This window comes from Sycon ciliatum, chromosome 2 (genome assembly GCF_964019385.1).
Source record: "Sycon ciliatum chromosome 2, ocSycCili1.1, whole genome shotgun sequence".
Lineage (NCBI taxonomy): Eukaryota > Metazoa > Porifera > Calcarea > Leucosolenida > Sycettidae > Sycon > Sycon ciliatum.
The window spans coordinates 16457131-16480934 of NC_088644.1; the positions used below are offsets into that span (position 1 = coordinate 16457131).

At 46.7% G+C, this 23804-nt stretch overlaps 2 protein-coding genes and 1 non-coding gene across 3 annotated transcripts in view; 2 read left to right on the forward strand and 1 right to left on the reverse strand.

Annotated features, from left to right (window-relative positions):
* The window catches only part of LOC135808941 (uncharacterized), a 5323-nt gene extending 3806 nt beyond the window's left edge, over positions 1-1517 (forward strand). Inside the window, exon 5 of the mRNA XM_065322191.1 lies at positions 1-1517. This exon is cut by the window's left edge and continues 46 nt beyond it. Coding sequence (XP_065178263.1) covers positions 1-747 — 747 coding nt within the window. The 3' untranslated portion in view covers positions 748-1517.
* Positions 1518-2757: 1240 nt separating this feature from the next.
* On the forward strand, positions 2758-23631 carry LOC135808940 (uncharacterized). The gene is made up of 19 exons (XM_065322190.1): positions 2758-3456; positions 4457-4588; positions 4929-5177; positions 5498-5722; positions 6061-6291; positions 6593-6847; positions 8306-8663; positions 13760-13872; positions 14641-14733; positions 16370-16535; positions 16675-16923; positions 17596-17678; positions 17949-17996; positions 18635-18791; positions 19006-19085; positions 19361-19585; positions 19754-19810; positions 19992-20140; positions 22865-23631. The coding sequence occupies exons 1-19, from the start codon at positions 3403-3405 to the stop codon at positions 23055-23057; spliced, it is 3117 nt and encodes a 1038-aa protein (XP_065178262.1). The 5' UTR covers positions 2758-3402; the 3' UTR covers positions 23058-23631.
* On the reverse strand, positions 22591-22663 carry Trnar-ccu (transfer RNA arginine (anticodon CCU)). The gene has a single exon. It is a non-coding gene; the product is annotated as a tRNA-Arg (tRNA).
* Positions 23632-23804: the final 173 nt, after the last annotated feature.

The following is a 23804-nucleotide window of genomic DNA, read 5'->3' on the forward strand; positions in this document are numbered from 1 at the left end:
GACAAAACCGAAGATAAAGATAACCCTGATGGCAAGACATCCGCAGAAGATGGTGACAAACCAGAGAATGGTGCTGAATTGCAAGAGAGTGCTACAGGTGCTACGAAAGCAGACGCTGAAAACTCTACCCCATCCGCAACAGCAGCAGCACCACCAAAAGATGTGGGTGAGGAGAATGCTGAAGGTGCTAAAGAAAGAAATCTTGCAAGCTCTAGCCCACCAGTGAAATCAGCAGAAAAAGATGAAGATGTCACCCAGTGCACTGCAGAGTCAACAGCAGTGTCAACTGGGGAAGAAACTAAGACAGACACTCAGACAAATGCGGAAAGTCCCAAGAAAACAACCGACTTGCAATCAGTTGGAGAGAGCCAAGCCAATAGTGTCAAGGATACAGAAGGGAAAGCATCTGCCAAAGGAGAGAACTCCAATGACACTGAAGGCGAGACCAGTTGTGCGGGTACTACAGAGAAACCAACCTCTGGTAAGGAGCAGGGTGACAGCAAGGACATGGTTAGTAGTGATCAGGGGCAAGCCTTGGACAAGACACAGCAAACCAAGGAATCTGGCAGAACGGAAACAAATGACTCCGAGGACATGGCAAATGACACCGTCACCACTGATGTGGAAGACACAACTACCAAGAAAGGTGAAGAAGGCCAAACCTCTACTGGTGATAGCAACAAGCAAGACCCGACGGCAAAGACTGAAGAAGAGGTGGTTGCTGAGACGAAGGACGAGGCATCGTGATGGCATCGAGCAGTGCAACTGCAAGAGAATCACGGACGGCGAGTTATTCTTCAAGATGATCAGAAAGTCATCTTGAAATAAAAAGGTGCAAAACATCAACGGAAGATAGTGTACAAATATTCTACGTGTGTATTACAATTTTCACCACTAATTTATTGCACCACCGCACCTGGTTATTGCACCACTGCACCTGGTTATTGCACCACCGCACCTGGTTATTGCCACATTCTTCCTTCAGTAGTATGTCATGCACTCATAATCAATAGTATGTCGTCCAGTCATAATCAACAGCATGCACTGTCCACTTTAATCACTTCTGATGGTAATTTGTAATTTTTCTCGACCACCAGTGTCACCTACCAGCAAAGGTGATATACTCGTCAGATTGAATTCATGAGCCATATTCATGATATTGCAGTTTTGGCAGGCTGGTATTCCGCGGACTCTCAAATTCATATATGTATGTCGTGCCATGCTGTGCCCCCCCCCCCCCCTCCCCCTCCAGACATGCAAACATCCATATCCACACACAATGCTAGTGTCATTGGATACATTCCTGCTCGTTTTTGCAGGTGCATACAACACTGCCCTTTCCCTTATCCTGTGCCTAGTCATATCATTTCCAAATATCGACCAATTCACGTCATGCAGGCCTATGGATCTCACCAGAAGCATTGATGCATTATAGGGAACCTTTGTGATTTCTCTCCCACAATTTAACTTGTTGCTTGGATTTGTACTCACCTTGAAATTACCCAAACTACAACATACATGTACATTAAACAGTCGTTTGCAGTTTGCCAATTATTCGGCTATCACGTTCTCAGGTGATCGTTCAAGTCCGCCGTCACATTCACCAAAGACCTATCTCCCCAAACAATGGCAAAGTATGTCTTATTACCCATAGCATAAGCCATTCTGTGAAAACGTAAGCCATTCTGTGAAAACGTAAGCCATTCTGTGAAAACGTAAGCCATTCTGTGAAAACGTAAGCCATTCTGTGAAAACGTAAGCCATTCTGTGAAAACGTAAGCCATTCTGTGAAAACGTAAGCCATTCTGCCAATATACATGTACTGTGCATGTACAATGTACATGTCCATAATATCCATGTACATGACGTTAGGTTGTGAATGATACACTACTGCAGTACTAAACAGTAAACTAGTAAACTCTTACCGAGTCAAGTGTAATCCTGGTATTCTACTACTTATGCACTATGAGTATGATAAGCATAAACAGCTACTTAGAATAGTTACTGGTTAGAAGTACCGTGTAACTGTAAAGGACTAATGCCAAGGTACACTTACTTGGTCGTACATGTACCTATTGTTAGATTGACAGCATGAAACCTGTACCTGTTGTTGATTCTACACAGTGAAGAGAGTTTTCAAACACTCAAGCACTACAGATCCACACTCCTTGGTTGTGGACGGGTGACATGGCGATACGGCGATAGGTGGATGTTTAATACCAGGTGAAACCGTGAAACTCACACACAGGACTCACTGCGCTATCATACATGAGCTGCGTGAGATTAGCAACACAAGTCATCAGTGTCATGAGTTTTGCCTGATTTCCTGGTACATGTATTCAATGGTATTTGCTGCTCCTATTTAATTCCTAGTAACAACATGCACGTGACTCACGTGCATGTACATGACTGTGTACATAATCATTGCCATCATCGTAATCTTCTCCGACATTGCCTTTATCAGTTTTCTCATATGGCTGTTCGAAGCCCGTTGCCTCATTCGTAACGTTACGAATGGACATGTAGTGACAATCCGACGTGAAAGACACGTCCCCTCCCCAACCACAGCAGGCTGCTGGGAGTGACATCCCCAGCCTAAGGACCATGTCTTGTGCGAACCGCCTTTGATCCTGCGGGACATCACAGAAGTATGCGGCCAGTCAGCAGCCTGCAGGCTTACAAATATTGATTATTATGTTCTGCCTCACGAGAAGGTGCGACCATTGTCCGTGTGTCCGATGCCAATGACAATGATTATGTGCCCTGACACGTCTCAGTCCTGCCAGTCCTGCCACTTGCCAGTCCTGCGAGTCCTGCCAGCTTTGCGTTGTACAGGCAGTCAGACAGTCAGTAGTCATAGTCACAGATGATTTGCATGTCGTAGTTGGCAAAATGTGCAATGATGTGCAGTGCGCATTGACACTGTCCGACATGTCAGGCACGTCAACAAGACAACATCTCCGAGGCTGAGCAGCTCCTCGCAGTTCCAATGACTATGACGTCTATGTTGCAATCATTCCTCATTCTCACTCGCCTTTAGTTTAGCCTAGTTTAGGGTTGTACCGGTGGAATGACATTGAGTCCACCTTCATTGCTTGTAGAAGAAAATTATCTTTGCCGCTCTCTTCCATCAACACTCAAAGCTTTCGGCGAAGAGGAGTTTTTGGTGGACTGCTAAAAGGAAATTTATTCGAAGGCATTTTTTCAGAATGAAGAGCATAAAAATCTCGAGCAGTTACTCCAGGAATGTGACGGACTAGATCCTCGACCCATCGCTGATTGCCATCATAAGTTGCCTTCAGCCATGCTCTAGCGGTTAGAGGGTATTGTGGTTTGGTGTGAGGCAGTGGGCTGAAGTGAGAGAGTGGCGATAGCTGGCAGTTTGGTGTTGTAGCTGACATCATGGCCGCTCCGCGCCAAGCAAGAACACTGAGCTTGACCAGGCTGGCAGAAGAGGTGAGAGGGAGGGTTGATTGCATAGATTATTGTGAGCTGGAGCAGTTACATGCTCTCGTGTTCTAATGTAGTGCCGCCCGTGTACAGTGGTGTAGATTAGATCTACTCCTGCACAACCTGGGAGTACGTGTACGTGTGTGATACAATCATACTGTTACACGTACTGTCACTACTACATGATGTATACAGTACTCATGGTAGATTCTACTAGCACACTGTGAGAAACCTCCCAGCAGATGACCGTCAGCTGGTGCTTCTCGCCAGAATACTTGAGGAAATGTCACAGACAAAATTATATGCAGGCATAAAGACCCTGAATTCGATTGTACGGTCAAGCATGTGGCGGTGTGTGGCGAACTGTTATGTTGACCATGGAGATTCCTCTTTCCAAACAGGCATCATCGGCAGTGGTCATAGTTCGTTTGCATCATTCCGTCCTTATCTTTCCGTGTTGCAGTGACTTGGCCATCGGGCTGCTTGAGAAATGTATGATTTATAGCCAGTACCATATTAACTGTACCTCTGTTGCACATGCCGTGCGATCGCATTGCAGATTGACGGTATGCACACTACAACTGTGTTGAGCAAATCACTGTGCAAGGAAACCAGCACTAAAAAGGAATATTCATCAAGCACCAAGATGGATTGCACTGTTCAAACCCAACTGTAGCAGCAGGCCCAAACGTATGAGGGTGAAGTCTCCCCAAAAAGTATACGACAACCAGATCGCCCACATCGACAATCCATGCATTGTTGGGAAGAATCTTATGTGCAGACGTGACTTCTCACAACGATATGTACCTACTGTGAGAGCACGCACTTGCATGCACCTGGCTGACCTAGCTAGTCTTTGCCGCAGGGTATGCTAGTCTATGCCGCACATATTCAATCTGGGTTTCATTTGAGGTGCAGTTATGGCCACACAAGCTGTGCTAGCTGCTATGCTTTTGATGTTGATCACTATTTCTATTATGTCCATGGTTCACTATCCTGTACATAGGTGATGAAATTGGCCAAGAATGATCCGAACAGGAAGAAACCCTTCTCCACAGCGCTAACATCAGCTGCAAGAGACGCGATCACAGACCAGGTCTCCACAGCAGCATGCCACTTTTCACTAACAGGAATGCAGGTATGATAATTCATCAATGCGGGTATGAATTATCAATTGGTCATGTTACCTGATCCTGTTTGCATCTAATACTGTCTTGTTTATATCATTCCTGGGAGCATTTCAGCTGATAGTCACAACCCATTCCGGATGAAACCGTCTATGTCTTGACAATTTGCCATAGAAATTTTTGTGACACAGTACAGCAAATCTTGGTAGATTCTGAAGCTCTTCCCATATCAATTTCAGAATGGCACCTCGTCTGTAAATTTAAAAAAAATAGTCACAACTTGGAACATATCCTTATCAGCTATGTTATCATCCTTGTGTTTTCGCTGTTTACTGCTTGCCCACTTCTCAGCTACTACGTGAAGTCAAGTCATTAGGATCGCGGGATCTGATGAAGGAAGCCAACAAGATTGTTGGATCCATAGACAGCTGCTTCTCTACACTGTTCCAATCTTGCTCAATGATAATACAAAAGCCTTCAGATCTCTCTCACCGTACAGCAGCTGTCGGTGCCATGTTTGAGGTGATGGTCTGGATCAAAGAGCTAGCAAATCTAGCGCTGCTGATGGACAAGATCAAGATTGAAAAGCAGCTGAGAAAGGTAAACTGTTTTCCTGGACTTGAAAACACAAGAATCTGCTGCTGGTACTACTGGTGGTTAGATGCTTCAGCTGCGGCTGCTGCTCCTGACAATGATGATACATGCTGCTGCTGCTGCTGCTGCTGATAAACATTCACTTGTATTTTGCGAAGTCCTTCATGCATGCACTTCTCATGTACATAGAACAGACTGTGTGGCATGAATAGTGACAGGGAGACAGTACCACACCTTGAAACTTGAGTGTCAAGTCGCGAACTGGGCGATCGTTCATCCTAGACCTTGCTTTACATATGGTGTGTCAATGTGTTGTATTATCACAGGTTCAAAAACAATTAACAAAGCTTGGAGAAAATCCTCAGCCTCAGCAGCTAGCACAGTTTCACAAGCAGCATCAGCGAGCAATGGAACTCTACAGTCAATTCACCACGGCAACAGACACACTGACAAGTAGGCACGGCACAGATCAGACGGCGGCATCCAGTGTGATCAGTATAGTACTGAAATGGTCACAACAACTAGTGCAGATTCTCATCACAGCCAGCAGTGTAAGTCTAACAGGCATTCTCCCCCTCTCTTCTCCCCCTCTCCCCTCTCCCCCTCTCCCCCTCTCCCCCTCTCCCCCTCTCCCCCTCTCCCCATTGCATCATATTTCTGGCTCCATGGACCACTGACCTACTAAATAAGGAGCAGTTTGCACATTGATATTGTTACGGTGGGGCGCGTTCTACAAAAATATCTTTCTCAGAGAGCTGAATGAATGATTTACAGGCTTGCTTGTCGCTTATCCAAACCTCAATGCCCTATTCAAACCGTATGTGTCACAGGTCAGTATACGCATGGTCACAATCATAATATTAATTTTCACTATGTTGCTGCCATACAGGGTATGCTACTTGAGTGGAACATTGCAAGTAGTAACAGTTCAGTGACTGCGTATACTGGTGGTGGGAAGAGCAGTGTACTCGAGCCTATCATGAATCAGCTATCAGCAACACTGGACAGATTGGCTGCACTGCTTGGGCAGGAGGATGACACACACGATTCACCAAAGAAATCCCCAAAGAAGCCAGTCGCCCCGGCTGGAGTGCTGAGCAATGCTTTAGCTGCATTCGAAGTAAGTCGTTGGGTGGATAGGAATTGTCCATTGCTATTAATGGGACCAGAGCTCGGAGAAATGTTTTGGATAAAATGAGGAACACTGCTTGACCAGAGTTCAAAACACCTATTTTATTTTGATGAGTGTTGTGCATACCATTGAGCTACAAATAACCTGGGTATAAAAATGCTATAAATGATTTCAGAATATCACCCATGTCCAACAGTTGGGACGGGATATTTGCACTATGCCTTTAGCTTCTTCTCGCCTAAATCCGTTTGGTTTGCATTGGCTATCTTCTTTCTCTCCTTTCTGTCAGCTTCTTGCAGCTAAAGAACCACCAAACGTTAACCGTGCAAAACTTGAAGCTCACATCGCTTCACTTAGAAGACAATGCAACACCATCCTGCAGCACTCCGGTGCTTGTATTGATATTCGTAACCATGACAACATACATCAGCATGGCAACCATGATGGCAACGAGCTGATGACAGCACGTCAGACTAAAGCGGAGATCGCCGTGGAAACGGTCACCCTGGCAAACAACACCCTGCTATCGGCTGTATCAGACCTGGTAAGACGGTGACTGTCTATACATGTTACTGAGCAATGTAAGGTTGTACATGCACACTCATCATATCTTTTATCCGGGCGATCCTGGATCGGTCACTATCCAGAACTTGGAAATATCCGTAACTCTGAATTATGTACGTTGTGATAGGGAAGAGATCTGGAATTTACGTCTATTTTACTAAAACTCACCTACAGGGTTGCCCGGTAGACTGAGGTGCCCCTAACTCTCTAGGCCCGGATAAGAGAGATATGAGTATACACAAACCCCATAATAGCACAGTGGGTACTGTGCAGTTTCCCGGTAGTGCTGAAACGATTATATCGATTACTCGTTACTGACTCGATAAGAAATAGATCGAATGGTTATTTCGATTTTATCGGCTAAACGAGTAGAATGTTACTTACGCTCTGTATGGGATTTCCCCCCCCCCCCCCCCCGCCCCCCCCCCCTTTTGGGGGTCACACAAAGCGTGCATGACTTGTATCGAAAGTGTTGCAAGTACGGCATGAATATGTACATGACTGCACACTTGCAACATCGATGTATGTGTAAAAGTACAAGCACGATCTGAGAAACATCGACGTGATCACCGTCGCCGTCTTTTGAACTGACTACATGCTGTACTAGTACTTTTCTTACATACAGCATGCAGGACGGGCTGGCTCAGTACGTGTCTACACTAGCTAGCTGCAGGGCTAGGGGCTGGAGTTCCCTCCACGTGCGAGTAGTCTTGCGCTAAAGACAGTAAAGTGGTACATGGTCTTCAGTTTCGTGTTTTCCGTTCCGTCGACGGTTCCCGAACCAGTTTGCTCGACGACGAGCTAGGCCTGGCGTCTGGGCCTCTTTTGAGAATAGACAGGAAAAGCAACTAGTTACTTGTTGGCGCACCTCAAGTCAGCTCATCCATCGAAATCTGCCAATCTGCACCCCTGGCCGGCTTCTCTGACTTCATCGTGAAAGTCAGCGAAGTCACAGGCGAAGGGCACCATCAGCTCCTAGGTTGCAGCCAGTGCGTTGCCTCTGTCTTGTCTGTGTTCGTCTGGTCAGTCCGAGCAGCTGACGGACTTGTTGTGGGATCATCGGATCTATGCGCCCGCTATCCGTCGTCGGCAATGTTGGACTCGTAAATTTTTTGAAATTCACAGAACGTACACGTACTGATGTAGTTGCAATAATAATCGTTTAGCCGATAAGCCGATCGTTATGGTATCAGCTAAGCCACTAAGGAAAAACGTAATCGTTTCAGCACTAAGTTTCCGAGCTTTACACATCTCACATGACAGTATCCAGTCAGGCGTGATGCTGGTTTATGATTTGGGCTTGTGGTCGTGTGTTAAATGCTTCCAGTGCTGTCTTTCCAACTGCATTTCAATGTATTGACCAGATTTGCACAGAAACAGGTTTGAGCTTCAGCCCGGTCACTTCTCACGCTTTTCCATGTTTCTTCTTTCTCCGCAGCCATCAAACAATACTCCTCGTGACCTGGCCACGCTGAAATACTTTGACGACAGCCTCAACCGACTATTGCCTGCTGTTGCGTCGCTAAGAAGACGTCTTATGCGTGTATGCGCTGAACACTACGTGTCAGTTCTGGCTCATTTCGACCCAGCCGTATTCGACATGCTGCCGTCAGACTCGTCACAAGATCATGGCAGAACAAGAACCATGTCTGACTCCATCTCACCTCCAGGAGAGGTGTCACGTGATCAGTTAGTAGTGTCACCAATTGACTCCGTGTCCAGCGTGTCTTTGAATATGCCCTCACCGTCACCAACCTGGGATTCCAAGACTCCTTCACCAGCCTCGCCATTGTGTGGTAGGTCTAGTATGCAAAACTGTGCTGGAAAACGTAAATGGTCATTAAGATTTACAAGAGTGTAGAAGTGAGTAGTAGTGTTGTACTTGTTGTGTCCAATAAGGTAACACACAGCAAGGGGAGAAGAAGTTCTTTTACAATCCCGAGTTTCAAAGGAAATTTTCAATGTTTTCAATGTTTCAAAGGAAGTTTTCTGTGTCCTTGCTGAGTGCGAAAGACCTTCCTGTGTCCTTGCTGTGTGCAAGGGACTTTTCTCTGTCCTTGCTGTGTGCAAAAGGCTCTGCCTTAAGATAACGACCGCTTTCCATGCTGTTCCATTCTGAGCTCATGTACTTCCTCAAGACCAGCACAATGTACAGGAAACAGATACAGTAAAACCTGTGACAACGACCACCCCTTGGGGCCAGAGAAAGCGGCCTTTAGTGGCAGGTGGTCCTTAGTTAGAGGTTTGCACCGCACAACCATATACAAATGTGAGACCGTCCGTGCCTGGCAAAGTGGTTTGTAGTACCAGGCTGGTCGCTAGTCACGGTGGTCTGTAGTACCAGGCTGGTCGCTAGTCACGGTGGTCTGTAGTACCAGGCTGGTCGCTAGTCACGGTAGTCTGTAGTACCAGGCTGGTCGCTAGTCACGGTGGTCTGTAGTACCAGGCTGGTCGCTAGTCACGGTAGTCTGTAGTACCAGGCTGGTCGCTAGTCACGGTGGTCTGTAGTACCAGGCTGGTCGCTAGTCACGGTGGTCTGTAGTACCAGGCTGGTTGCTAGTCACGGTAGTTTGTAGTACCAGGCTGGTTGCTAGTCACGGTGGTCTGTAGTACCAGGCTGGTCGCTAGTCACGGTGGTCTGTAGTACCAGGCTGGTCGCTAGTCACGGTAGTCTGTAGTACCAGGCTGGTCGCTAGTCACGGTGGTCTGTAGTACCAGGCTGGTCGCTAGTCACGGTGGTCTGTAGTACCAGGCTGGTCGCTAGTCACGGTGGTCTGTAGTACCAGGCTGGTCGCTAGTCACGGTAGTCTGTAGTACCAGGCTGGTCGCTAGTCACGGTAGTCTGTAGTAGCAGGCTGGTCGCTAGTCACGGTGGTCTGTAGTACCAGGCTGGTCGCTAGTCACGGTGGACTGTAGTACCAGGCTGGTCGCTAGTCACGGTGGTCTGTAGTATCAGGCTGGTCGCTAGTCACGGTAGTCTGTAGTAGCAGGCTGGTCGCTAGTCACGGTGGTCTGTAGTACCAGGCTGGTCGCTAGTCACGGTGGTCTGTAGTACCAGGCTGGTCGCTAGTCACGGTGGTCTGTAGTACCAGGCTGGTCGCTAGTCACGGTAGTCTGTAGTACCAGGCTGGTCGCTAGTCACGGTAGTCTGTAGTAGCAGGCTGGTCGCTAGTCACGGTGGTCTGTAGTACCAGGCTGGTCGCTAGTCACGGTGGACTGTAGTACCAGGCTGGTCGCTAGTCACGGTGGTCTGTAGTATCAGGCTGGTCGCTAGTCACGGTAGTCTGTAGTAGCAGGCTGGTCGCTAGTCACGGTGGTCTGTAGTACCAGGCTGGTCGCTAGTCACGGTGGTCTGTAGTACCAGGCTGGTCGCTAGTCACGGTAGTCTGTAGTAGCAGGCTGGTCGCTAGTCACGGTGGTCTGTAGTACCAGGCTGGTCGCTAGTCACGGTGGTCTGTAGTACCAGGCCGGTCGCTAGTCACGGTAGTCTCTAGTACCAGGCGGGTCGCTAGTCACGGTGGTCTGTAGTACCAGGCTGGTCGCTAGTCACGGTGGTCTGTAGTACCAGGCTGGTCGCTAGTCACGGTAGTCTGTAGTACCAGGCTGGTCGCTAGTCACGGTAGTCTGTAGTACCAGGCTGGTCGCTAGTCACGGTAGTCTGTAGTAGCAGGCTGGTCACTAGTCACGGTGGTCTGTAGTAGCAGGCTGGTCGCTAGTCACGGTGGTCTGTAGTACCAGGCTGGTCGCTAGTCACGGTGGTCTGTAGTAGCAGGCTGGTCGCTAGTCACGGTGGTCTGTAGTACCAGGCTGGTCGCTAGTCACGGTGGTCTGTAGTACCAGGCTGGTCGCTAGTCACGGTAGTCTGTAGTAGCAGGCTGGTCGCTAGTCACGGTGGTCTGTAGTACCAGGCTGGTCGCTAGTCACGGTGGTCTGTAGTACCAGGCCGGTCGCTAGTCACGGTAGTCTCTAGTACCAGGCGGGTCGCTAGTCACGGTGGTCTGTAGTACCAGGCTGGTCGCTAGTCACGGTGGTCTGTAGTACCAGTAGACTGTGAGCCAAGTGCATGAATTCATGATTTTCGTTCCCACTTTGGGTGTACCGCGATTTTGTTCTTTTAGCATGTGGAGAGACCTAATAGAAGATCATTTTTGATTGTTGTCAGTTTGGGAAGCTTGCAGGGAAGTCAAAATAAGCAATTACCTTAACATACCCCGTTTCCATAGCAACTACATAGCAACTGACATAGCAACATGCTATTTTGAAGGTGTTTCTTACTTTTTTCAGCAGGCAACGGCACTGGACGAAGAAATGTATATCAAGCGTCATTGCAGCTGGGTTAAAATAACTATACGAGCCAAAAATTATAGAATTACGCATAAGTGCATTGTATAAAGTACGTGCACATTTTAAATATTACTCGAAGTGACGATGCACTGGTAGGTAAGTGCACATGAAATGGTGCCGACAACCACGAAATGCATTTCAGGAATGATAATGTACAGAACAAACAGGTGGCATTCAATATACAAAGCCCAGCAGCAGCGAATTCTCCAGACAACGGTTGGAAAAGACCATCAACAACAGCCAGGAGAATCTGGTTTAATCCGGTGCAATGCTCATTTCACCCTCTACATCTCTATAATATATACATGTACAGTATGGCAGAACAATGTTAAAGAAGTTGCTGGATACAGGATTTGTATATTTGCACTCATATAACTGATCAATGTAACGTTACTTCGTAAGTACTGCTGTATTGCTTCCTAACTTATAAGTGCAAAGGGTAGAGCAATGACCGTAACCAGTAACGTTAGAGGACCACAGGGGTATACCGGCAGATACAGATCTGTAGTTTATTTGAACTATAATAATTATTATTTTGAAACATTACCCATTGTATGTACAGAACACAAGCGGAAAGATACATGCATATTCATGTTAATCATAGTCTGAAGCACTTCAGTATAAAAGATCGAAACAGTTATTAGCTCTCCGGAGATAAGGTACATTGTACGTTCTACATGTATTTCTGCTCCAACACTGATTACAAAAACCTTTAGTTTAGCTTGACTGATCAGCAGCAAGCATGCTAGCACACTGATATGATGGACATGATGATGTTCGTACTGCCACTGCGCTGCACTAGCACTGCACACAATACTATAGTCGTATAGAAACCACGAAAAAACATCGTCATGATGCGGCTGGGTTTGCACCACCGTACATTTTTGCGAGGTCAGTGGTGCAACAGAAGTCCGCTCCAGCTCTTGTGACCTTGGTTCTTGTCGATGGCGGCTATTGATTTGGCCAAAGTAGTTTCTCCCTTCTATTTGGGCATGTTCGTGCCTGATTTGGAAGTGACAACAAGCTGAATTCGTATCTAGTCGAGTAGATGAAACGAACTGGGGAAAAAAATTGCGGTACGCTCAAGGTCGGAACGAAAAAAAATTCTAACAGGATTTTTGGTGCCTGGCTCACAGTCTACAGGCTGGTCGCTAGTCACGGTGGTCTGTAGTACCAGGCTGGTCGCTAGTCACGGTAGTCTGTAGTACCAGGCTGGTCGCTAGTCACGGTAGTCTGTAGTACCAGGCTGGTCGCTAGTCACGGTAGTCTGTAGTACCAGGCTGGTCGCTAGTCACGGTGGTCTGTAGTACCAGGCTGGTCGCTAGTCACGGTGGTCTGTAGTACCAGGCTGGTCGCTAGTCACGGTGGTCTGTAGTACCAGGCTGGTCGCTAGTCACGGTGGTCTGTAGTACCAGGCTGGTCGCTAGTCACGGTGGTCTGTAGTACCAGGCTGGTCGCTAGTCACGGTAGTCTGTAGTAGCAGGCTGGTCGCTAGTCACGGTAGTCTGTAGTACCAGGCTGGTCGCTAGTCACGGTGGTCTGTAGTACCAGGCTGGTCGCTAGTCACGGTAGTCTGTAGTACCAGGCTGGTCGCTAGTCACGGTGGTCTGTAGTACCAGGCTGGTCGCTAGTCACGGTAGTCTGTAGTACCAGGCTGGTCGCTAGTCACGGTGGTCTGTAGTACCAGGCTGGTCGCTAGTCACGGTGGTCTGTAGTACCAGGCTGGTCGCTAGTCACGGTGGTCTGTAGTACCAGGCTGGTCGCTAGTCACGGTGGTCTGTAGTACCAGGCTGGTCGCTAGTCACGGTGGTCTGTAGTACCAGGCTGGTCGCTAGTCACGGTAGTCTGTAGTAGCAGGCTGGTCGCTAGTCACGGTAGTCTGTAGTACCAGGCTGGTCGCTAGTCACGGTGGTCTGTAGTACCAGGCTGGTCGCTAGTCACGGTAGTCTGTAGTACCAGGCTGGTCGCTAGTCACGGTGGTCTGTAGTACCAGGCTGGTCGCTAGTCACGGTGGTCTGTAGTACCAGGCTGGTCGCTAGTCACGGTGGTCTGTAGTACCAGGCTGGTCGCTAGTCACGGTGGTCTGTAGTACCAGGCTGGTCGCTAGTCACGGTGGTCTGTAGTACCAGGCTGGTCGCTAGTCACGGTAGTCTGTAGTAGCAGGCTGGTCGCTAGTCACGGTAGTCTGTAGTACCAGGCTGGTCGCTAGTCACGGTGGTCTGTAGTACCAGGCTGGTCGCTAGTCACGGTAGTCTGTAGTACCAGGCTGGTCGCTAGTCACGGTGGTCTTTAGTTACAGGTTTTACTGTATTTGTGACAGACGATCTCCATGACAAAGAAATTAGTAAACTAGTACTTCGAAGTAGAAGTGTTTCCAGTACTAGTGTGGTCCGGAGACCTGCTGCCACATTCTTCAGTGAATCCCTGAGTGACGAGAGCAGCGATCAGTACACTGCCAGTCCTGTTTGAGTGTCTTGGTCTGCAACTCGCTTTAGAAGTAGCATTTCAACTCGGTGTGTGTCGTTTTTTGCCGTTTTGTTCTTTGCAGTGCCACGGCATGCAGGAGTGGATGACGTGTACCGAGAAATCGACTGCACTTTGGAAAGTGATTTTCTGAAGTACAAAAGCAGAATGCTAGACCAGCACCAGCACATCCGTCAAGTAAGCACTGGTATACAGTCAACTTCGCGTATAACGACACTCGGCGGGGCATCAGAAAAGTGTCGTTATTCGCGAAGTGCCATTATACCCGAAGTCTCATTATATGTATTACAATTGGATAGGACTTTGCTCTGGGCATGGAAATTCTGTCGTTATTCGCGAATTGTCGTTATATCCGCAGCAGTCGTTATTAGCGAAGTTGACTGTAGTTGTTACAAGTCACATCCGAACCAATGTGTGCAATTGCTGAACCAATGTGTGCAATTGCTGAACCAATGTGTGCAATTGCTGAACCAATGTGTGCAATTGCTGAACCAATGTGTGCAATTGCTGAACCAATGTGTGCAATTGCTGAACCAATGTGTGCAATTGCTGAACCAATGTGTGCAATTGCTGAACCAATGTGTGCAATTGCTGAACCAATGTGTGCAATTGCTGAACCAATGTGTGCAATTGCTGAACCAATGTGTGCAATTGCTGAACCAATGTGTGCAATTGCTGAACCAATGTGTGCAATTGCTGAACCAATGTGTGCAATTGCTGAACCAATGTGTGCAATTGCTTCAGATCAATAGTCTGAGGGTTTACCTTTTGTACGCGACCGCGAGGTCATCAAAAACTCAGGGTTTGTTCACGACTCAGAGGGTATACTCAATCCTGGTCGTTGGCGTATCATCTCATCGTGATCGTTGCCATCATCTCCTCGTAATCGTTGTCATCATCTCCTCGTAATAGACTAATAGTTGTTGTTCATTCTGTTGTGTTTAGATGTGCAGGTCTATGTCACTGCTAGCGAGGTCTCAATCTCAATGCGACATTGCTCACCTGCTGCAAGGGAAGCTACAGTGCTTGACTGATGTGGTAAGAGAATCGGTCAAACTATTAGATTGTAAACCGGGAAACCTGTGCAATCTGGAAAATTTCACACTTTTGCGATGGATGTGAACTTGCAAAAGTAAACCGGCATGAAGGGTAGAACTACAAAAAAGTTGAAAATCTAAAACAATTGACTCCGATCGCACACATTGCCAAGCACAAGGTGGCCTATGCTCACAAATCGCAATCCAAAACCAACACAAAAGTTCCCTGGTTTCCAGTGACTAAGATCAATAGGCAACTACGTGCTCTCAACTCATTATGATATTCTCTATTGTTCCTTGGTGGAACACTGTGTAATTTCTCCCTGTCTGGAATCTAACCTCCACAAAGACATGTGCACTCTGCCCTGTCCTCTGCTACCCTAAACATTGCTATAAACGGTTACATGTCCCCTCACAAGAGAAGCCAACAGACATGGAGAGGTTACTTGAAGCTGTGCATGCAGAAACGTGCAGTCAACTTCGCTAATAACGACTGCGAGTGTATGTACTATGGTGCGCCTAAGGGACCATCGCAAAAGTTCGCAGAAGCCCCCGAAACGAAGACCGTGAGTTTCGGGCCTGACCCCCCTCCCTCCCCCCTCAAACGAAACAACAGTCACAATATGGGCTTCATTTTTTCACTTCGATGCTCACACATAATAATTATTATAATAATACTACACAAGCATTGTTGTATCAGTGTGTAACAATGTACAGCACTTTATAAATGCAACGATGATATCACCTTGCAGTGGGTGATCTCAGAACGAGAACAGCTAGAGCTATGCAGTTGTATCCTTTGAGCATTACAATGAACGTTGATTGGTGTATATTGCTTTCACATTCAAGCGATATATCTACGCCGGCTGTGATGGCATGCTAATCCTACAGGTCCTATAATTATGTCGTCAATACTTTTTTGAATTGAAGCCCGGTTTGCGATTTTCGCACCGACTCCCTCCCCCCCAAACGTATGCTCTTCGTTTCAGGGGCTTCTGCGAACTTTTGCGATGGTCCCTAAGAGAAAGGCAGGGAGAGCCATTGCCTGGGGCAGATGGGGAACAATCTGCATTTGTGAGCTGAGGAGTCAGGTCACCAGGACATTAAGGCCTCGTTTACACGACAACGATTGAAAAACGTTTTTGTCAAAAACGTTTTCAAAAGAATACGCTTCCACAGATTTTGATAAGAGCGTTTACACGACAACGCTGAAAAACGTTTCAAAAACGTTTCAAACGAAAAACGGCCTTCAAAGTGTTTTTCAATCGTTTTCGTTCCGTTTCGTTCTCGTGTAAACAGCAAAAACGTTTCGAAAACGATTGAAAAACGTTTTTCAATCGTTGTCGTGTAAATGAGGCCTAAAGCCAGCAGTGACACCTCCTCCCCCGCTCCCACCCAAAAAACAAAAACAAAAAAAAACAGAACCCACACACATACACAAATCTACAAACTCAACCTCTCGATCCCACTCTTCATCTTCTGGAAACTCGGGATATACTGAAATGATACTCACATTGTTGAAGAAAAAGGGATTTTGAAGTGCTAGTGTATGTACTTGCCCTTTCATGCTCTCTGCGCAATCTTGAGGTCATCACCGGGTGACATGGCAATGTCTTATTTTGCTCTTGTTGTTGCAGTTTCTGGCATGCTGTGACTGTAGGCGCTCTTGTACGAAAAGAACGGAGCAGATCGGACTGGATTCCCTGCTTCAAATGTGCATCGATGCCTTATGGTCGGTGTATGAAGAGGCATGTACACTGGTGTGTACAGATGTACCTCTACTGGATGTTATTACCATAATTGGTAAGCTCTTCATCGGCAGTATCAAGTAGAAGACAGCAGACTACTGCTTTGTGATACTACTCGTATGGTGTGTTCAAAGTCCCAGACTTTTGGAATGCTCAGAATCAAACCATGTACGTACGTTCTAATCCCCATGCAGATTTACGTCTGTCAGATAGCCTGGAAGCAAGTCGAACATTCTCGCTGCTCGGAAGTACAGATGCACTCAACAAGGTGTTATCCAATTCCTGCAATCTGGCCAGCTTCCTCCTGCTTTTGCTGAAACAAAGAATAGCTGAACTGAAGAGTGCGAAAAATCAGAGACGCACACCAGGATCACGTCAGTCTGCAGCAAGAGTACCACAGGATGACCAGCTAGAAGATATAGTCAAGTGTCTTGAGATGAAAGGTAAGGCGATCACTCGGTCCTTGTGCGTGTGCATTATGGAAACATTTTGCTTCGTAAGCTTGACTTGCATTGTGTACTGCAGAACAATCCACGTTCTAGGTATCCCACCAATGGGGTGTAACATGAGTACAATCAAGAGTACACCCCCCCCCCCCCTCCCCCCATACACACGGTGTAAGTCACACTGTGAAAATCGACTTTGGTTTGTGCCACAGAAAATCAAAATGTTACATCATGGAATGGTAAACGTGTTTTAAAACATTGTGGGTTGTATGAGCTCACAGGCAGATCTGTGACTATCATGTGCACCAAGCAGGCCTATTGCGACCACCTGTGTGTACTACTGCATACTACTACAAGTAATCGTACAACATGTTTAGATTGTGCTGCGGCAAACCTCGTCGCAGGCTCAATATGTACAGTTACACACTCTGCGAGCTCTGCATTCTTGGTGATATACAATGAAATCCAGTCGATGCACTCGCGTACGCGTTGGGCGTTTCGCAGCCCTAGACCTGTGAACAGGGTTCGGCTTCAAAACGGTGCAAGGCGCAAACTTGAGTGCTGCGACTGGATTCATTGAGCAGGACTGTAGTTATGTGATTCCAGTGATTCTTGCACTACATCTGATATCAAGTACAATATGTGTCATGTGTGTTCACCCGTGCACAGTGTTGCCTGACATGCTGCATGTCACTGCCACGGCGTCACGCACATCCAGACTCAGAGATGACATCAGCAGAGTGGCAAGAGAGGTTAGTAGGCTTTAACCTTGTGCATTGTGTACTGCATTATTTTGTGTACCGTGCATTTAAGTTGCCAGAAAATTTCAGCTTATTGATTCGGTTGTCGGCTTTTCCATAGGTGGCCAGCTATTGGCTACTTTGACATACTATTCCAATCATGCATGGTAAATGTATATGCTCACAGGTCAATGACAATTTGAATGCTCTTTAAACTGCCTTCACTTCACCTGTGGATGTAATGTGATTATTATTGTATTGTTCTATTTCTGTCCCTGACAGGTCACCGCTTTTCTCAATGACCTGCACCTCTCCTCTCGTCAGCTGAAGGTAACAATTATTGTAGTACACTATTATTGTGTACGTGGTGCGTACGTGGTGTTGGTGCATGCACATGCTTCTGTTGTGTGAAAAGCGGTCTTCGTCTAGAGTTTGTCACTCCCGGTTGTGTTTCCGTTGTCTACTTGTCGATATCATCTTTAAAATGTAGATGTCTCTTCAATTGTCCAAGTGTGGAGATGGCGCGGGGCTGGGAGCAGGAATGAATAACTCCACTTCCAACACAATCACCACTGGGCATTTCCCTCAGTTATAGGACCATGTTTGGTGATGATGTGTTTCCAAAGAACAGATTGCTGTTGGCTATTATTACTCCCTGCAACTAGGTGTCATGGCTGTGAATGACCATAACATGTAGAATGCTTGGGAAATGAGCAAAATTTGGCCCGGTCAGAAACTGTTAGAAATTTGAAATCTGAATTGCATTTACTCGTGAAATGTCCTGCCAGCTAGTCTATCTATCTCCCTATCTGTCTCTCACACACACACACGCTTTCTCCATTTCTCTCCATCTCTCTCTCTCTCTCTCTCTCTCTCTCTCTCTCTTCCTCTTCCTCTTCCTTTCTCTCGTTATTTCTCTCGACTGGATCTTCCCACAATACAATCCGTATGTTCTGTATATGGTGCAGTTGAGAAGCGGATGGAATCAAGTTGAAGCTGATAACAGTGATGAGGAGAGAGAGCTGTCTAAAGATGATGACATGCCAACAGCCGGCCTTCTACACACCATCCCTGAGACATCACAGGACGACCCCCAAGGAGCACTGCATAGCCGGTTACTTAACTGTAAGACCTGCTTCAGAGAACCTTCTCTAAGGTGCATGTACCAGATAACAAATGCATGTGAACACGGAATGATTTTTTTAATTGTGAGGTTCTTTTCGAAAATCGTTGGTGTGTTATATCGTAGGTGCTGCTTCACCGGGAGTATTTTCCACTTTTCATGGCCGATGCCTGTGCTGATTTTTCACATGTTTTCTCAATTTGTAAATGCATACAGTGTCAACTATTGCAGAGGAGAGCGAGGGTAGTGAAGAAGACAACGACTTTGGGCTGAAGCGCTCTCAGAGCTTGTCCAGGGTAAGTGTCAGTGAGCCTTCAATGTGATAGCATGAAACTTTTGTGGAATTTGTTGATCAACGTTGTGAGCTGATCTCGGCACATTGCCACAGCACACCATCAGCATGGGTAAAATGGATGGAAAAAGTCTGTACAAGGTCGAATGCTGCTGCTGCTTACTTTTGTTTAAAACGTCAATTGTGATCCACACAGTCAAGTGTGATCCGCACCTGTAGTCACACCTCTTGGCACTTTGGAACACAGTTATTTCTGTTTGAACACCATGTTCTGTACAGAGATCGTCATTGAGAGCAAGTTGTCGCCTGCTCAGCCTCTCATCGACGTCATCGCTATCCGAAGAGAATGAAATAGTCACCACCCTGTTCCAGGACTGGAGGTGGGCACGATCACACATTCAGGCTGTTGCCAGCGAGCTCTTTCAAGCCATTGACCATGCCCTGGCAATATTCAGTAAAGCACGGAGACGAGGAAGTGGATCAGACCTGTCCAAGCTCATTAAGGTACAGCCAACCGACCGTCGTGTAGCTGTTACAGTTTCGTGTGATGTTGCTGTGCACACGAAGTCTACATGTCAAGCATGTTGTCAGAGCTCCGAGTACAATGCTACATGATCTTGAAGTATAATGTGGACTTACAAATTTCCTGAATCATATGTTATTGTTCTGCAGCTCTGTCAGATTCAGTGGGAAGACATCAATGAGCAATGCCTTGTCAGGCTAAAGGAGGTAATTCATGATATGCTTGAACCCTAATGGCTTCTGTACTGTGTGTTTATCCTCTTTTTTACATTTACTATAATGTCTGCTGATATTGTTTCTTGACCACTTAAAATCTCTGCTAGCAGTGTGCACAATCGCAGAACTGCCTGATGATGCTGGCCACCTGTATCCTCTGCTCATTGTATAGGTTCTTGGCGACAGTCTACCGCAGAAACTAGTCGCCCTCTATGCCAATACATCCCTGCTGTGCCACCAGCTGTCGTCCTTTGCGGACAAAGACGCTGAATCCGCTGGTACGAGGGGTGAGAGTAGCGGGCTGGCGGAGAATGAAACAAAGTAAGTTTCGGCTGACACTACCGAGTACTGGTGCGTGTAGTTTGCAGTGTGCATAGTGTACTCACAGCAAACAAGCCATTTCTGAAGTACACAGGATTATTACCTGTTTAGTCCATGTGTCAGCATGTCCATGCTCAGTTATCCAAGATATTCTTCCATGCGGTGTGCTCATGTTTGCTAACAACCGTACGCACCACATCTGATTTTGTGCACAATGTTCAATGCCGTTGGCCGTTGGCTGCCTGCATGCACTATGTCCGTTGGCTGCCTGCATGCACTATGTCCGTTGGCTGCCTGCATGCACTATGTCCGTTGGCTGCCTGCATGCACTATGTCCGTTGGCTGCCTGCATGCACTATGTCCGTTGGCTGCCTGCATGCACTATGTCCGTTGGCTGCCTGCATGCACTATGTCCGTTGGCTGCCTGCATGCACTATGTCCGTTGGCTGCCTGCATGCACTATGTCCGTTGGCTGCCTGCATGCACTATGTCCGTTGGCTGCCTGCATGCACTATGTCCGTTGGCTGCCTGCATGCACTATGTCCGTTGCAAACATGAAACCAAAACAAACTACTGTAATTCCACAAATTTTGGGTGTACTTTTATTTTCGGTACTTTCGGTGCATCTGTTTCATACCTAAAATTTCAATACACCGAACAAACGCTAACACGTATAATCCAATAGGGAACTGCTTCTCTGTACCTAAAATTTCTGTTCACCTAACCTGGTCTTTTCCCCTCATACCGAAAACATTGATATTTCTGAAATTAGAGTACTACCGGTATGTGTAGTATGCCAACTCAGTTTCCCCCGTTTGTCCCTCTTGATATTAGGGAGGTTCCGCTCTACGTAATTACGTATGAAAATCCGTATGTCGTACGCGCCGGGGAGCGAGGGCAACTTTCATACGTAAATCTCTCTACGGATTTCCGTAGGAAAGCTCTTTCCTACGTTGGGTCCACCGTAGGACTTTTTGAAATATTTTTCGCATTTTCCGGATTTATCCATGGCCACGTTCAAGCTGCGCGAAACACAAGGTACACACACCGTACACCACGTGCAAAATAAGATGGAAACGCGGTTTCGGTTCATGGTGCATGCGGTGGGCGCATGCAGCCAACGCGTCTCCAAAGCAACAAGGCATGTTTAGCAGTCGTGGAGAAATCAAGTAGAGCGAAACCCAACAGCTCTGATTTTTACGTATGAAAATTCCGTTCAGCTCCTACGTTATTGTCATACGTAATTCCGTAGAGCGAAACCTCTCTATTGGTACTTTGTTTTGTACTGTTGAGGCAACAGACTGACAATTATTCCCGTAGCTATGCAGAAGACGTTACTTCAGTAACGTCTGGCGCTAGCCAGGGTCCACACAGCTTTAATTTGGTGTTTGTTTGTTTGTTTGTTTGTTTGTTTGTGTCACGGCTGGAGCTATCCCGTATCTGTCCCGTATCTGTCCCGTATCTGTGATTACAAAGGCTCTACAGGATTGTACATAACAGCTGTCCACAATATTTGCGGGCTCCTGTATCTGTCCCGTACCGTACCAATATTCGTCGTATTATGTATACGACTCCCTGATGTAGAGGGAGATTTGGAAAGAAATAGGGAGACGAGGAGGAAATTAAACGGTGTTTGTTTGTTTGTTTGTTTGTTTGTTTGTTTGTTTGTGTAACGCCTGGCGCTATCCCGTATCTGTCCCGTACTGTACCGTACGAGCAAAGACAGCTGGCCACAATATTTTTGTTTGTTTTTGCCATCGACATGCCTGGCGCTATCCTGTACCTGTCCCGTACCATCAAGCGTACGGTACCATCAAGAGAATGAGTATATAAGCGAAGTGTATCAGGGGAATGCATTCAGTGCAGTAACATTTTGTGTGGATTTGTGTGCGAGGCCGAGATCCCACTAGCAGGCTGGCTGGGCCGCCTGTCGACCAGCCCAGGAATCGCATTAAGGCCGATAGCATAATAATTGTAACGTATATACAGTCATGTAGATGTATAGCAGGGAGTCATATTATGTAAACGACTCCCTGCTGTATGGGGAGATTTTCTGGAAAGAAATATGAATTAGGGAGACGAGTAAATGCAATCAGAATGGATGTTAGTTGCCGTCAGTATAATAATAAGAAGAAGAAGAACGCCCGTGATCGACAGCGTCAGCGCCAGTCCCAGGAAACGTCAGGACAGACATCCCGTCGACTCCAGAAGGCCCGTGATCGGCAGAGTCAGCGCCGGTCCCATAGCTATGCAGAAGACGTTACTTCAGTATCTCATTGAAACGTTTTTGCAATACAATGATGTGGCTAATAGAAGGAAAAAGCGTTTCCATCAGTTCTAACAACATGCACGATGAGCTAGGCAACAAAGCATAGCGCAGGGCCCTGAGCTTCCAAGCTCTCTCGTTTTACAAACGAAACAAAACAAAAACCGAAATTTCAAAAGAATAGCACCTCCGACGGGATTCGAACCCGCAACCCCCGGCTTAGGAGGCCGATGCCATATCCATTAGGCTACGGAGGCTCCACAGATTGAAAATATGGTATTTATAATGATGGAAGTGCACTAGACAGTCCACAACAGATGTACAGTGGTTTGTTAGGGGTGTTAGTGGCCGTCCTAAGTTTCCTCAGGCTCCACATTCTAGTGTTGGTTTGAGACAGTTCGTGATCGCATGCTTAGAGTTTGATCCACTGTCTTTGGCGTTGGTTGACCTGTGGGCAGGCTTCTCCAGCAGAACCTGACTGATCTCAAGCATTCCGCCGTGGATACCCTCACAGCCACTCGCCGACACACCAACATCAGAAAGAGCAGATCCAAGCAACGTCCCGAGGTTGAAAAAGAGAAGCCACTGAGCGCAGACAGCGGCAAGCCAGGCTTGGTACTTCAAACTCAACAAGAAGAGTATTTTATTTGACAATTGTTAACACTTGAGTGTTCTGAGAGAAAGGATTGGATTACAACCGGGATACATGTATGTGCTATTATCTTCCCTCTTCTGATTGTCCATGGTATATTGCCAAGTTTTTTTGGCTTTGCACGTTGAAGAATCTTTGAAGGGAGAACGAGGGACGGACTCTGATCTCTTCTCAGCGCTGAGACACTTGATACTTGAGGTTTCCTACACTCATCCTCTCGGTTTATTGAATAATGCTTATAATTATCATTACAAACTACCGCTGAATTATCATAAAGAACAATTATCCTATCCTTTAAGAGGAGATACACGAATGCGCAGATTGAATGTCTGAACAGTATGCTAAGCGTCGTGTTTGTTATAGTATCACGTTCAATATCAAATCTCTCTCTCTTTTAAATGTTCGTTGTCACGAGAATACGTTCTGGTTACTCTACTTGCTTGTGATTTGTATTTGGTGATGACGCCATGTGACATCTAATCTTATTCATAGCCTTGATCAAATTCCTGCAGGCTCCACGTCCATTATTTATTCTATCCTAGTTCAAGAAGAAATGGGTAAATACCAACTAAAGTAATAGCATCAGTAACTGTTGCTATTCAACACTTTTTTCATGGAATAATCATTGCAGCAACTAGTCGCCCTCTATCGCTGTATGGGTCGTTCTCCGAGTCTTATCATGGTGTCACCATGGACCATGGTCACTGTTAGAAAACTCTACGCACAGTAGAAGAGAGAAAAATAAT